The sequence below is a fragment of the Ipomoea nil genome, unplaced genomic scaffold, assembly GCF_001879475.1.
Source record: "Ipomoea nil cultivar Tokyo-kokei standard unplaced genomic scaffold, Asagao_1.1 scaffold1043, whole genome shotgun sequence".
Classification (NCBI taxonomy): Eukaryota; Viridiplantae; Streptophyta; class Magnoliopsida; order Solanales; family Convolvulaceae; genus Ipomoea; species Ipomoea nil.
Window position 1 is genome coordinate 10987776 of NW_017617471.1, and position 15092 is coordinate 11002867.

At 37.9% G+C, this 15092-nt stretch overlaps 2 protein-coding genes and 1 long non-coding RNA gene across 5 annotated transcripts; 2 read left to right on the forward strand and 1 right to left on the reverse strand.

Annotated features, from left to right (window-relative positions):
- Positions 1–1531: 1531 nt before the first annotated feature.
- LOC109182225 (root phototropism protein 3-like) lies at positions 1532–3787 on the forward strand. The gene is made up of 4 exons (XM_019332332.1): positions 1532–1771; positions 1883–1952; positions 2037–3152; positions 3312–3787. Exons 1-4 carry the CDS (start codon positions 1632–1634, stop codon positions 3672–3674), a joined length of 1689 nt encoding a protein of 562 aa, XP_019187877.1. The 5' UTR covers positions 1532–1631; the 3' UTR covers positions 3675–3787.
- Positions 3788–6377: 2590 nt separating this feature from the next.
- Positions 6378–13224, forward strand: LOC109182227. Of its 3 annotated transcripts, none has more exons than XM_019332333.1 (7): positions 6378–6612; positions 7121–7215; positions 9198–9280; positions 9411–9466; positions 9571–9683; positions 12546–12604; positions 12849–13224. In XM_019332333.1, the coding sequence occupies exons 1-7, from the start codon at positions 6507–6509 to the stop codon at positions 13123–13125; spliced, it is 789 nt and encodes a 262-aa protein (XP_019187878.1). In that variant the 5' UTR covers positions 6378–6506; the 3' UTR covers positions 13126–13224. The 3 variants fall into 3 exon arrangements, with proteins under 3 accessions (XP_019187878.1, XP_019187879.1, XP_019187880.1); XM_019332334.1 differs by having other exon boundaries at positions 9198–9277; XM_019332335.1 differs by lacking the exon at positions 12849–13224 and adding an exon at positions 12716–12839.
- Positions 9340–9672, reverse strand: LOC109182228. Its single transcript, XR_002054344.1, has 2 exons — positions 9575–9672; positions 9340–9470 (listed from the first exon to the last, which is right to left on the reverse strand). It is a non-coding gene; the product is annotated as an uncharacterized LOC109182228 (long non-coding RNA).
- Positions 13225–15092: the final 1868 nt, after the last annotated feature.

Here is a 15092-nt window from a genome sequence, read left to right on the forward strand (position 1 = left end):
ATCAACAGTTGAGAGTTACTAAAAAAATAATGGGACAAATGACATGATCAGTTTTTATAAATATTACAAACTTAAAAGTTTAAAATAATTATAAAATTAATTAAGTGTTTTTTTTTTTTACTAAAATCATCATTAATTAATAAATCTCTGATATACGACTAAGATCAATACTCACTTTTTATAGGAGAGAGTCATTCTCATTTGAAAACACCCATATATGTGTGTGTGAAACAATCCCTTCTACCATTTAGTTGCGCTCATATATATATATACATATATATATATATATACATATATATATATATATATATATATATATATATATATATATATATATATATATATATATATATATATGCGCGCACACACACGTGTTACAAACTTTCCTTTCATTATTTTTCTCTTCTTCTTCTTCTTCTTTTTTTTTTTTTTTTTTTTTTTTTCATCTTTCTTCCTTTGTGTTAGAGGTATAAAGTGAAATTGTACTTGGAACAAAATGATACTATAATTATGCTTAAATGAATTTACAATGTATATAAAATGAAACTAAATACGTCATACAAACATAATTAATTAGACGGAACGGGACGTTTCTTTTCATTAAAAGAACCGACGATGTTTTAGACCATAGTCCATACAACTATGTGGACCATGATCCATGGTAAAATTTGTCTTTCCAATCCCAATATAATAATAATTGAATAATATTGGTCCTCAAATTAGTATTTGATTTTAATAAAAACTTAAAACTTTTGACATGCTTAATTTAGTTTCTCAATCCATGATTGGGAGAACTTTTATAATTTGCACTTTTCTTTTGGTCTATTATATCTTGGACCTATATGTGTGTGCAACTGTGCATTTATTACATAGATAGTGAAATGGCCAAATTTAGGATTCTCATATCATGTAGAGGTATAATTGCTCTTTCTTGCACTTTCTTGCCAAAAGCAAGTAATAGTAGTTGGAATATTAAAATGGTGGTTGTATTTTGCTTTCTGTATATCACTTTAAGCACATGACTATGAATGAAGAATTCAAAGCCATCCACTATATTATGGACACTACAACACATCTCAACATCAATGCCACCTATTAGTCCCTTGAGACTTGAGAGAAGACATTTTAGCTCTATGCAACTGACCATTTGGAAATAAAAAGCTAATTGCATTAAACAGATAAATATACGAAAACAAAATTTTAATCTAGGGTCTAGTTGAGTAAAAGCGAATAAGCGACTCATTCATCCTTCACTAAACGTCAAATATCATCATTGACATTGGGTATGGAACAACCTTAAATCTCCATGCCAACTGCCCCACCTTTAAAGATGCCTACAATTCAGTAACGAGATTAGTCCTTGTGTTTGATAACTGGATAACACCAAAAAAAAAACATAAAAGGGAAAATTTTGATAGAGGAATCCATAAGATTGATTGGAGGTGGGTCCAAAACTCTAATGACAATGCAATCACTTTATGAATTGAAGCTGCAGCTATAAGAATAAGATGGGACTAAATGGTCAGTCTTGGAGTTTATCTGAGTGGGCTAACCAAACATCTCTGAGAGCATACAGAAAGGAAGACTGAAGTATATACAAACTTCACAGACCTGGAACTGAGAATTCTAGCATGGGAATCAAAGGTTTGATACAACAAAACCCACCTGCATCTGGTTCAGTATGCGTCGAAAAACGAAACCACTGCTTCATTTTTCCACCCAATAATGTAAACATGGTAGCATACTCTGTAGAAAGAAGAAACAACCACTGGTATAGTCTCTTCTTCTTTTCGTTTTTAATTTAAATTTCTTCGGCTTTTGGCTTATGTTTGTATGATTCTTCAATTTTCTGGAATTGAGTATAATCCAACTGATCATGCAGGTTTGTGAAGACCAAAGCTTCTTCTGATTTGACTATACAAATTGAAAATAAAAGCTTTCACCTGCACAAGGTGAATTTCTGCAGCATAGTTTCTCTCTTGTCCTTTATTATAAGATTTATAGTTGAATTCAGATCACAAAGATTTGTTCTGCAGATTCCTATGGCTTTAAAAAGTGGATATATTAACAGATTAGCATTTCGAAGCAACGGATCATCACCAGACAGCGATCCCAGCAGCATTCAGATGGACAGTATTCCAGGTGGGGCTAAAATCTTTGAGCAAGTAGTGAGATTCTGCTATGGACTGAAGATCAATGCTACTCCAACGAACATTGCCCCTCTCTACTGTGCTGCACATTTCCTGGAAATGAACGATGATCTCGAGCCCGGGAATCTGATCTCGAAAGCAGAAGCATTTCTCAGCTTCATAGTCCTCTCATCATGGAAAGACACATTTAGAGTGGTGAGGAGCTGTGAATCGGTTTCCACGTGGGCGAAAGAACTGCAGATTGTGAAGCAATGCTCAGAATCGATTGCTTGGAAGGTCTGCTCGGGCACAAACGCGAGTAGTTTTGTAAGCAATGAAGTGTTCTTGAATGTGGTGGGAAAGACCAGCACAGATGACAAAGACCTCCCTTCAAATTGGTGGTTTGAGGATGCCTCAACCCTCCGAATAGACCATTTTATCGAGCTCGTCTCATCAATCAAGAAGAGGAGGAAGATAAAGCCCGAGCTCGTTGGATCATGCATAGCTCACTGGACCAAGAAATGGCTCCCGAGAGTCCGAATAGGGAAACAGAAATCAAATAATGACAACAATGATGATGATGACGATGACCTGACTATTCGGCTACACAGAGTCACACTAGAATGCTTAATAAGGATACTACCCAATGAAGATAATTCTGTTTCCTGCAATTTTCTTCTCCAACTTTTCAAGATTGGGGTGGGGATGAGAATTGACTCTGAATTGCTAAACCAAGTGAAAACAAGAATAGCAATGATGGTGGAGAGGTGTAGGGCTAAAGATCTCCTGGCCCTCTTTGATGTCGAAATTGTTGGCCAAATAGTAGAAGCGACCTATGCCTGCTTTCACCACATATCAGGAAAAACTCATCAGGTTGCAAAGCTGGTAGATGAATATCTGGTTCTGGTGGCAAGAGATGAGAGCCTAACTGCAAAAAAATTTCAGATGCTTATCCAAGTACTGCCCAAAGAAGCTCGAAACTGCGATGACAACCTATATACAGCCATAGACATGTACCTCAAGGTATATTTTTTATTTTTGAGAGACAAGATCGACATAAAAAATTAAAGTTTGATACTGAAGCATGTGCTGCATCTCAATTAAAAGTCTAAGCTGATAGTTGGATTGCACATTAATGGTTATATGCTCACAGATATGATATGATGATATGGCCGCATGCAGGCACATCCTAAGCTAACAGATGAGGAAAGAAGAGAGATATGCAGGACATTGGAATACCATAAGCTGTCAGCGGAGGCGCGGGCACATGTGATGAGGAACCACAGGCTGCCAGAGAGCATGATGGTGCGGTTTATACTCCTGGAGCAAGTGAGCATGGCCAGATCATCTGCATCTGCAGGCACTTTAGTTAGCTGTTCATCTGGCGGCCGGGCAGTGCTGAGAATTAGCAAGGAGTTGAGGTCTCAAAAGGAGGATGTTAAAGTGATGAAGAAAGATGTTGAGATGTTGAAGATTCAAGTGGGGAAACTGCAGATGTGTAGAATGGAACTTCAGAGGCAAATCAACAAGCCTGCACTCATTTGATCCTTGGGCATGGTTTGGGCATTGGGCATTGGGCATTTTCTCTTCGGATTGGGACATGAAGACCCTTGTAATTGGGGATTCAACCTTTTGGGAGAAGAACAATTATGCTCCTTCTGTTTTTGGATAATTACCTTAGCTTCTCTTCCCTCGACATTTTGATTATGAGACCACTAGGAATCATGAAAATGTGTGTGTGTGTTTTTTTTTTTCTTTCATATTTCCTAATGGCTAGTAAATTTGACACTGATATCTCCTTCCACTCTATTTGGCCATATTTCATTTTGACTAATGTTACGGGTATTAATAACCGGTCATGTGTTGTTCTAGTCAATATATGGAATAACTCTTATCAAATTAATGCAAAATAGTTTATAGTTTATGGGTGTTTGGTAAATAAGTGACCAACTCTCTTTTTAGTTAATTTGATTTACTTGTGAGTTGTTGCATAATTAAAATGAATGTTTGGTAAATGATTGATTACTTTTGCTGATTATTGTCAATCAAGTGATTTTTAAAAGACTATTTGGAGCAATGTTTTTATAGTTAAACAATTAAAATGTGTTTGGTAAATGGTTGACTACTTCAACTAATTTTCAAAATGTTGCTTGGAGAGTGTTTTTATATAAATTATCAACTAATTAGAGTCAATTTTTTTTTTTGGTCCTAGATTTATTGGGGCGTGGACAGTTTTCATTCTCCATAATAAAAATTGTCAATTTGTAGCCACACTTATTGGTTGTTGGACACTTTTAGTCCTCCGTCGAAATTTTCGTTTGTTGGCCGTCTAAATGAAGGGCATTTCTGTCAATCCAGCTTATTTTTTTGATCATCAATTGATCCTATGCATATACAACTCTGTTTTACTGATCGCTCACTGACGAAGAGGTTGAGAAGCGAGAGTGGAATCGAAGTAAAGGCAAAGACGACGATGCGACCATCTTTTCCTCATCGTTCGATGGGCTGTTCAAACGAAATCGCTGTGACGCTCGTCCAAAAGGGATTTGCAATGACATTGAAGATCTCAGTGGCGATAAAGACAGTAACAAGAAAGGGCTCGATGAAGACCTCAAAGATCTAAGTAGTTTGAAGACCCCCAACAACCCAGATTGGAGTGCGATCAGTAAGATGTTTGCGATCGGTCAAAGAATTGCGACGTCTCTGGAATTTCTTAGGGCGGAGCTATGATCGGTTTTGCGTCTAGAAGGGGAATTGCAGGTTGGATCTCTGAAATCGATTTTGGTTCACGAAGTGGACACCAGAAGGGGGGGGGGGGGGGGGGGGGGTGGGGCAACATAGATTCTCCAATGTCGTAGCCCTAGACTTGGCAACCATCAGGCGAACTAAGCCGAGCGTAGCCAAAGTTTGAGTAGAAATTGATGCCTCTAAACCTTTGATTGATCGAGTTTGGGTGGAAATTGTTGGAGGTGAAGGGGAATTGAATGGATTTTGGCAGAGGATTGAGGTGGAGAAAGTGCCGGCATATTGCTCTAGTTGTGGTTGATTTGGTCATGCTATGGCTATGACAGAGTGTCGAAGGATGAGTCGAGAAGGAGAAGGTGATGTGAGGGGACTGGAGGTGGAGGAGGCGATGGAGTTGGTTGCAGTCGAGGATGACGCGGTGTTTGATGGCGCTGGAGTGCCGATTGTCGATGACGGCGCCGGTCGGAGAAGGCTTGAGCAGGAGGAGGCAGAGGCTACGAAAGGGGTAGAAAGTTCTGGGTTATTGGGTTTTCGAGCTGCTGAGAGAGATTTTGGTCGTTTCTAGGGCATAATAAACTCAAAATTGGGGGGAAATATATGAGCAAAGAACTCAGTTGCCAGAGGAGAAATCTGAGCAGAAAACTTGTTGCCGGAAACCACAGAGAACCCGACGATCTTCACTGAGTCGCCCATCAAAATCCCAGCAAGTCCAAAATAAAATCCATTCAAACAACTTTGACCGAAGAACAAATCAGAGCAGATACGTAAGTCGCCGGAACTCCTGAAGTTGCCGGAAATCTTCAAGCTGTTGCTCTTTAAGATAAGGTTGAGAAGAAGAACACATGGAAGGATAGAAATATCCCTCGTTTAGACGGTCAACAAACAAAAATTTAAACGGAGGACTAAAAGTGTTCAAGAACCAATAAACGTGGCTACAAATTGACAATTTTTATTATGGAGGATGAAAATTGTCTACGCTCCAATAAGTCTAGGACCAAAAAAGGAATTGACTCAACTAATTATTAAACATTTGATTGAGATTGACCAACCAACTCAACAAAAGTTTATTTACCCAGGTTGATGTAATAAATAAGGATACAAATAAAATATAAAGACTATATTTGGTAACACAGTTAGCTTATCAACTAATTTTAACTTATTTGATCATTATTAGCTTTTTGACTTGGTTAAATAGCCAATATAAGTGTTTGTAACAACTTATTGCTCCAAAACGCTAAAATTCAAAAAACGACCCAAAGTAACTTTTTCGACTGACTTTTGAGAAAGTCATTTTGCATGTAATCAGCTAACAACTAATTTACCAAATATCTTCCTACAATCAACTAATACTATTAAGTAGTTAAACCTACTAACTCAATTAACTAGTCAAACCTACTAACTCAATTATACAAAATGCCATTTGTATCAAAATTTTACTAACGTGACTCGTCTCATCATTTATTTAAAGTCACTTGACTAATACGGAGTACCAAATTACAAAAGCCAAAAGAGGATTAAACCATCTCAGAAAAAAAATTCAAAATAAGAGAAAAGAATTCCCTCCAGGCTTCGAGTTATAGTGTTATATACTACAGCTCATATCTTTTCCTGTACGTTGTGAAGGCATATATTATGGCGGAAGGGGAAAGAAGCGCAAACGAGCCAGTACCCGACCCGAATCCGTGCCCTATCTGCCTCGGACCCGTGACTCAAGATTCATACTTGGAGCAATGCTTTCGTACGTTTCATTCCCATTCTCTCAGCTTATATAATGCCTGATTCACATCAATACGCGCATTTGTATGTAGTTATACAAATTCTTAATTTTGCTAAATACACGTAAATTTTACATTTTTGTGAATTATGCTTTATCATACTGTCACTGGAATTCAATCTGCAGTTATAGGCTTGTTGAAAATTAGGGTTGAAAGTTATTGCTCTTAATTTATCTAAAACTTGAGACCTGTATTATGTCAATTGAGAAGATCAGCATCATTTTATCGGTCTGATATCTTGGTCGATGACCTTTTGTATTAAATTGAGATCAAGGGTTCAAGTATGGTTTCGTTGTCCTTGCAAATTTGTAAACCTTGCATTGTTTCTAGTTTAGGAACATTTATGGGATACCTGATGTTGTTTGGCCCTAAAGATGATTCAAAAGTGGGGTACTGAATGGCTGAAAGTTACACATAACAAGAAAAGCTATGGTGTGATCATAGTCTTTGAGGGTTTTTGGTATTTTGCAGATAAGTTTTGCTACAACTGCATTCTACGTTGGACCAAAGTGGTTGCTAGCAAGCATTCTTGTAGACAGACTTCTGTAAAGTGCCCTCTCTGTAAGGTCTGGTCCTGTTTATCATTTTTGTTGGTTATGGGCTCTGATTTGTCTAGATTGACCTAGCATGCTGTAGAGAGTGGGTCAGTGGTGGGAAAAATCTTGGAACTAACAGAGGGAAAATTAGAGCAATCACATTAGAAGATTGGAGGCCTACTCACAATTTAGTTGTATTGCTTTCATGATCTTAATTCTTAATAACCATTAATTTATTCTATCTGAATTTTACACTATGGAAATGAATCAGAAAAGATAGGCAGCTTGAGGGGTGCTATCATTCGTTTGATGCTTAGTATCCAACTACTATTGCCTAATAACTACTATTCGTTTAATGGACTTGCTTGACAAAGTTAGGGTTTGGTTATTTTTGTAATTTCTATTTTGTCTTCTTTATTTGACTTCATTCCTTATTTTCTCTCCATTTTCCCTTATTCTCAACCCATTTACCTCTGTGGACTGGTATGTGGAGAAAAAAGCCCTATTCATCATTGCAGCTTACCTCCCTTTACTTCAAAATTGACACTATAACACTACTGGAAATTATGGAATTTCCGACCACCTGAAAGTGATCTTAAATCAAGTCGAAAGCCTTGTTTCGACCACTTTTGGTATCCGGAAAAACCTTTGTTGCTATTTCCGACCACTTTTTGGTATCAACTTGATTTAAGATCACTTTAAGGTGGTCGGAAATTCCATAATTTCCAGTAGTGTAAAAAGGCAAAAATGTTAGGTTGTAATAGTTTTTTGGTTCAAAGTAGGGAGGTTTTCTGATGTAGAACAAGGGAACGGGAATGTCAACACTCAACACCTGATAAGAGAAAATTCTCTAAGTAACAAAATAACTCAAAACATATAATATTTCATATCTCCCCCTGAACAATGTAAAAAGACCCTATAAATAGGTCATAATAGTTTAAAAGTGCCAAAGTTGCCTATAGGGATTAGGGAAATTAAGACTCAGAGAATTGGGGAAAATTGCCGAAGTTGAGACACCTTTGATGAGTAGTAAGAGAATATGTGTGAAATTATATAAAAGCCCTCCATTTTGACTATTCTAGTCACATGACCTCAAAACTGTAATGTCATCAAATGAGACCATCACTAGAGGAGCTAACATTGCAACTTTTTTGAACAAAAACAGGTGACATTTCCTCACCCATGACAACAAGGGATCAAAGCGACTAAATGCAAACAGTTGAGATGCCAAAATCACATTTTCCCATAATATAATTAATGAAATTTGAACCAGTGATTTTTTTTTTTTTTTTTGAACTTTTGACTGTTTGGACTAAATAAACAGTATATGTGTGTATGTGTATCACTACACATATATATAAATCCCAAAAGTTTTGTGGGCCTGTGTTACCCTAGTCCCCCCTCCAACCCTGATCTTTGTTAATTGAATTAAGAATTTTCAAACTGATACAGATGTCATAAAAATGAAATAAAAAATTACTTTTTCTGTTTCAGATGCAAGTATATTTATCAATGAACATACCTAAATCTTCTGTACGAAGTGCTCCATATCAATTAGAGAACATGAAATACTATTTCTAGCTTCATGTTTATGCGAAAAGAACTGATGTTACTTGCATCTGAAGTTTCTGGTACTCATTCAGCTCTGCTATTTTGCTCTCAAGAAGCCTTGTAACCTCAGAATATTTTAGACTCACAGCAAAATGACCAGTATAGTATTCATTTTTTATTGTCTGCTAGTTTATGAGTGTTACCAGACTGGCTGTAAGATGAAAGCACTTACGTAACACCCCGTGAACACAATCCTGATGACATTTTCTTGTCTGCTTTTTCTATATGGAGTTTTAATATCTCCGAAATATCTTTTTGCTCAAGTGTGCTTTTGAACTTGATTTGAATGACAAATCTTCAATTCTGATTGCATTATGCTTTTATAATAGTAATTTACAGCATTTCCTGGTACACCCTTTGACTTCCAGTCAGATTAACATTTTTTTATTGCAAATATTCAGATAGAAAGCTTTTCAATCGTACATGGATATGATGGAAGTTCTTTTCAAAGACATTATGTTGGTCAGGATCTGGGAAGTAGGTAAGCTCCTCTCAGGCTCCCCTTAGATTAGCTTTATATTTGATCTTCCTTTTTAGCTTTTCAAAAATCAGTCTTCTGTTTGGCTATTTGAAAATCATTAACATATTCACTTTCCCTTTGACATGTGAGTCAGTGCATTTTTCACGAAACTTCACAAGTATAGATTACAGTGCTATTACACCGAAGCAGGTATCTATCTAGCTGTTTGTGATCTATTATCAAGCTTTCCTCTCCCATTTACTCTATTCTAACCCAAGTTCGTATCCATCTATTATGAATTATGAGTTGTGCAGGTACTCTGGCTGACAAATTGAAGGTAATGCGATACTGGAAGTTGCACAAGTATCGTCAGCCTGCTCATCAACTTTACAGTTGGCTGACAAGGGAAATCCAAGCATTAACACAGGTTAATATGTCCAACTCTCTTTCTCCTCCATGTTACTGTGCCCTGTTCTTCACCACTGATTGCTTATGCAATTTCTTCTCTCAATCACTCTGCATACTGTTTGTGCATGTGAATCATTCAATTTTGCACATTATGGGAAGTGCACATCAGGATGGTGTTAGTCAACTACCTTTACACTTTTCGCAGCTGTTTGAGGTCACCAAATTTCTCCTTTTCCTTTGAAAAGATACAAGCACTTCAAGTAGAGAGAAATTTTCTGATTGTGAAACAAAAAGATGGATAACTTGGGGGGAAAAAGGAAGGGATATCCCATATCTTGGTGTTGACTGGAATATCAAGTTTGTAATTTTTCATGGATGCTAACAGCCTGTCCCCCATCCCATTCTTATTGGTACCAAGTACACATTTGGAAAAAAGAAGGAAAGCTTTAGCAACTGCTTCCTACCTCTAAACAAAACTTCCTATGATTGCCAGTTATCTACTATTTTGGTACTCTCTATTCTTGGTTTCTTCGCTGTTTTCATTTGATCAAGTTCTACTTCTCTAACAAAATTCTAAGCTCCATTCTTGATGCACCTCCTATCTTCTCAACTGGCGACAGGATGTGCATGGCCTGAATATTTATGTATTCTGCAGTTCCTTCGTTTGTGTTGATTTTGGTGTTCAGTGGTGATAGATGCAATAGACAAACAATGAGCTGTTATAGTTTGGAGAGGGTATTTAATGACTATTGTAGTATTATGGCTAGCCTGTCTCTTTGCTTTGCTGAACTGCCCCATGCACCTGTTGGTTTGGCTAAATGCATGAAAGAGAAACATATCCTTCATAACCAAACAGGTTCTGTTGGTTAATGGAACCTAGATGTGATTTTTTTATTTTTGTTTATAATGTCATCTTGTTGAAACAGACCCCCAACATTTATTTTTATCTGTCTGTCCTCGATGTATTGTAACAGTTGTCTTCTTGCCAAAGGGATGGACCATAGCATGCTGAAATAAGTGTTGTAAAAATTGGCCTAGGCACCGATTAGGCGCCCCTAGACCTAAGGGATTTCCCTCCTAGGCTCTATTTAGACTAGCCGGCCGACTAGTTGGCCAACTCCGAGCCAACTTGGCCGAGTTTTTTTTTTTTTTTTTTTTTTTTTTTTGAATTTGGTTTATTTTGCTCAAAACGATGTATTTTTGAGCGAAATAAACCAAAATTTAAAAATCCCAATCTGCCAAAATCCATACCCCTCCCCGCCCCCCCAAAAAAAAAATTGCAAAAAATCGCCCACATCATCTGACGAACCGAGCCTCGCCGTCCCTTCTCCCTTCCCTTCTGAGTTCCATCATCTCGTGCACTGCCTTCCCGTCGCACAGCTACTCCACACTCCACAGCATCGTCGGCTCGTCGCACAGCATTGCCGTCGTTGACTCGTCAGATAGGCATTGCCGTCGTTGACTCGTCAGATAGCCTCGCTGTCGCAGCAGTGCAGTACAGCGCCACAACCAAGCTCCTAGTCCGTTGCTAGACAGCCTCGCCGTCGTCGTTGCACAGCCATACCCCTCCAGGAGTCCAAGTTCCAGTCGTCGTTGCACTTGGTTGTTTACAAATCTTGTTACGAAAGTAAAGAGAAGATTTCTGAATATGCTGTCGTATAGAAAAGATAATACAAAGCTCTATAAATTCATAACCAAACAGGTTCTGTTGGTTAATGGAACCTAAAGCTGATTTATTTTTTCTGTCTGTCCTCAATGTATTGTAACAGTTGTCTTCTTGCCAAAGGGATGGACCATAGCATGCTGAAATAAGTATTGGTATCATGAATTCAGTGTTGTAAAAATCCGGCCTAGGCACCGATTAGGCTCTAGGCACCCCTAGACCTAAGGGATTTCCTTCCTAGGCGCTATTTAGACTAGCCGGCCGACTAGTTGGCCAACTTAGAGCCAACTTGGCCGAGTTTTTTTTTTTTTTTTTTTTTTTTTTTTTTTTTTTCATATTTAATTTGTTTATTTTGCTCAAAACGATGTCTTTTTGAGCGAAATAAACCTAATTTTAAAAATCCCAATCTGCCAAAATCCCTACCCCCACCCAAAAAAAAAAATTGCAAACAATCGCCCACATCATCTGACAAACCGAGCCTCGCCTTCCCTTCTCCCTTCCCTTTCGAGTTCCATTGCCTCGTGCACAGCCATGCCGTCACACAGCCACCCCACACTCCACAACATCGTCGGCTCGTCGCACAGCATTGCCGTTGTTGACTCGTCACACAGCCAGACAGCCTCGCTGTCTCAGCAGTGCAGTACGGCGCCACAACCAAGCTCCCTAGTCCGTTGCTAGACAGCCTCGCCGTCGTTGTTGCACAGCCATACCCCTCCATGAGTCCAAGTTCCAGCCGTCGTTGCACTTGGTTGTTTACAAATCTTATTGTTACGAAAGTAAAGAAAAGATTTCTAAATATGCTGTCGTATAGAAAAAGAGAATACAAAGCCCTATATATAAATACATGCTAGAAGACTTCGAATAGGAAACCAAGTTTCCATATGCCTACCTACCTAAATCCCTAAGACTGCCTAATCTATCGAGGTTCCAAATATTATATCTATATTCCATAACACTTATGTTGAATGGATTTGCTTGAAAAGGTGTTTGTTATTTGTACAAGAGTGTTTTAGCAAATGTACACTACACTGCGTGCCTAGCGTCTTCTACAACATTGCATTAATTAAGAGATGAATATGTAATTGTCTTTGCATAGGTAGTTGTGCTTATGTCATTACAACCTAAGTGTTATCACAAGGTTAACTCAATCATAAACTTTGATTGTGCTTCATTCTTGATCATGTGTTTGCTAATTCACTCCATTTACTTCATATTCAGGAAGAAGATGTTGATATCATTGTGCATCATGTATTCGGAGTAATTGAATCCTTCAAGAGGTAATATTTGCTTTGCCAAGTAATGTATAACTAAACCAAACATATTTGTATAATCTTCTCCATTAGACTATTTTGCTCAGAGTTTTGTGCCTTTGACCTGAACATTTGCAGTTTAAGTATGTAGCCTGATTCTCAAAGCCAGTTTTATGTTGGATGAATGTGTTCTCGTGCTTACTTTTAATTAGAAAACTGCAGACTATCATGCATTCAACACATTTGTTCGATTAATGTTGTAATATCGCAGAAATGAGCAAAGCCATATACAAATGACTCCAGAGGCAAATCAAGAGGAATTCCGAGTCTTGGTCTCTCAAGCAGCAAGGCCTTTTTTGACAGGTAGAACGGATCGTTTTGTGAATGAGGTACAACTGTTTTTAGCTTCGGAGTTGACAATGGATGCCTTTGACAAAGTTTATGTCCAGCATCTAGGCTGGAAATTCCCTGAAATAACTAAGGATGAGGAGGAAAGAGAAGTTGAAAGTTACTCAACTCCATACTTGTATTTCTTTGATGAAGACTGATGAAAATGAGTGAATTTTTTAAAATGAATTGTAAGGTTCACTTGCCTTGCGAACTAGCCATCAAACTCAGATCCTCTCAATTTCATATTTGTTCTCGTTTCTTGTGTTTGGCACGTAATTAAAATAAATGTTGTGATTGCAAGTCCCTTCGAATTCGAATCTAATCATAGTCTATTCCTAATAAAACTCACTAGTACATTATAGTATATACATGTGGGTGAAACTTGAAACTCTTAAAGTCTCAAGTTATAAGTTGTTTTTTTTTTTTTTTTTTTTTTTTTTTTTTTTTTTTTTTTTTAAATAAAAATAAAAATTACATAGTTAAAATAATTTTTTTACTAAGTTAATTCCAGTCATAGTCCTTCGACTATTGTGATTTTCTAAAATTAGTCATCGTCTTTTAATTTGGATGAAAAAGACCTTGACTATCAGATTTGTTCCAGCATTGGTCCTTCCGTTAACCATCCGTTTGTTAGGCGTTAGTGTAAGGGCTAAAATGGCCATTTCCTTAGCTAGGTCTCTATAGACACTCTTTCCCTTACATTGATGATCCAGAAATTCGATTGGTAGCGTCGCCGTTCAAAGGCGCTGACCGTGGCTTATCACATGGCACAGAGAACACATAGGGCTTGTCCTTGCACCAAATGATCAATATTGTGCGGTCCACGGTGCGCCCCGTTTGATGTTTCCTCGTGATCCGTTGCACCCCGTTGTATCCCGTTTGATGTTAATGAGTCTCGTATGATGTTTTGAGTACCGTTCTAGGAATTTGTGTGTAGTGTGTGTCGTCCGTTAATGTGCCTTGATTATTATTGTTGATTAAATGTTGATTGATGGAATTATGATGAGTGTTATGATCAATGCGCAATGATTGATGTGACTGATGAGAATGAGATTGTGATCGGTGGAAATGAATTGTTGGCGGAAAGCACAACAAGTGCTCGGTTATTGTGTTAAAGGCACAGACCACCCCTTAGACTTGCTGGCTAAAGGCTTGGGTCAGGGTATAAGCGCCGCGGTGCCATGTCAGAGCTATATGCGCTGACCCCTTGGTAGTGGTGCTAGAGGCACGGATCATGCGAATGGCACTTCGGTGCTACCATGTTGGTGGACTTGTTGGTGGTTTCGGTGTGGGGCATGTAGTTTCTCCGGAGGAATAAGGGAGGCAATATAAGGGTGGCCTGGAGGTACAGGTTGGAACTGATATAAGGATGGAGAGGAGTAAATGTTGGAACTTGGTATAAGGTTGGAAGATGGATTGTGTGCTTTGATGATTACTTGCTAATTGATTGTCATTGGATCCCATTGTTGCCTTTAATTGCTATTTATGAGCTTACTTGTCTATTCTGCCTTGTCTTGTGTTCATTAGGATGCATGCTAGTCTTTATGATTGTTCTATAGTGTCAAGTCTGTTGTTGTGTCTTGAGTCTTGATCTTGGTTTAAAGCTAGAGTTACTTAGGTTATATATGTATTCCGGTTTCAAAATGATTTTATTATATCTATCTATATTGTACTTAACGCGTGGGAGTGAGTTACCAGCATTATTCGCGGACAGTTGTTACACCGTATGTTTTTCAGGTACAGATCAGTAGCTTCAGAGTGCGCTAGATGGACACGAGAACCTAGCTCTGATAGTTTAGTATTAGTTAGATGGCCTGTGAGTCTTGGATTGTATTAGGGATATTAATTACAGTTTATGCTTGTTTAGCCTGTGCATCTAGGTTCTCAAACCTGGATGTGGCATAACACCCTGATACTTATGTTGTTAGTTCCGCTTTGTTTGTGATGAATAATGATAGATTTGCCTTTATTTCATAGGCTTTAAATGTTTTAAAAATTAGGGGTGTTACAGTTGGAAAACAAAGGGATGAAAAACAAAGAGATACAAGATGATTAATATAGATGATTAATATCTTTGAAACATCTCAATGATATGAGAAACAGTATTTTGTTTCTTTGTTTTCCA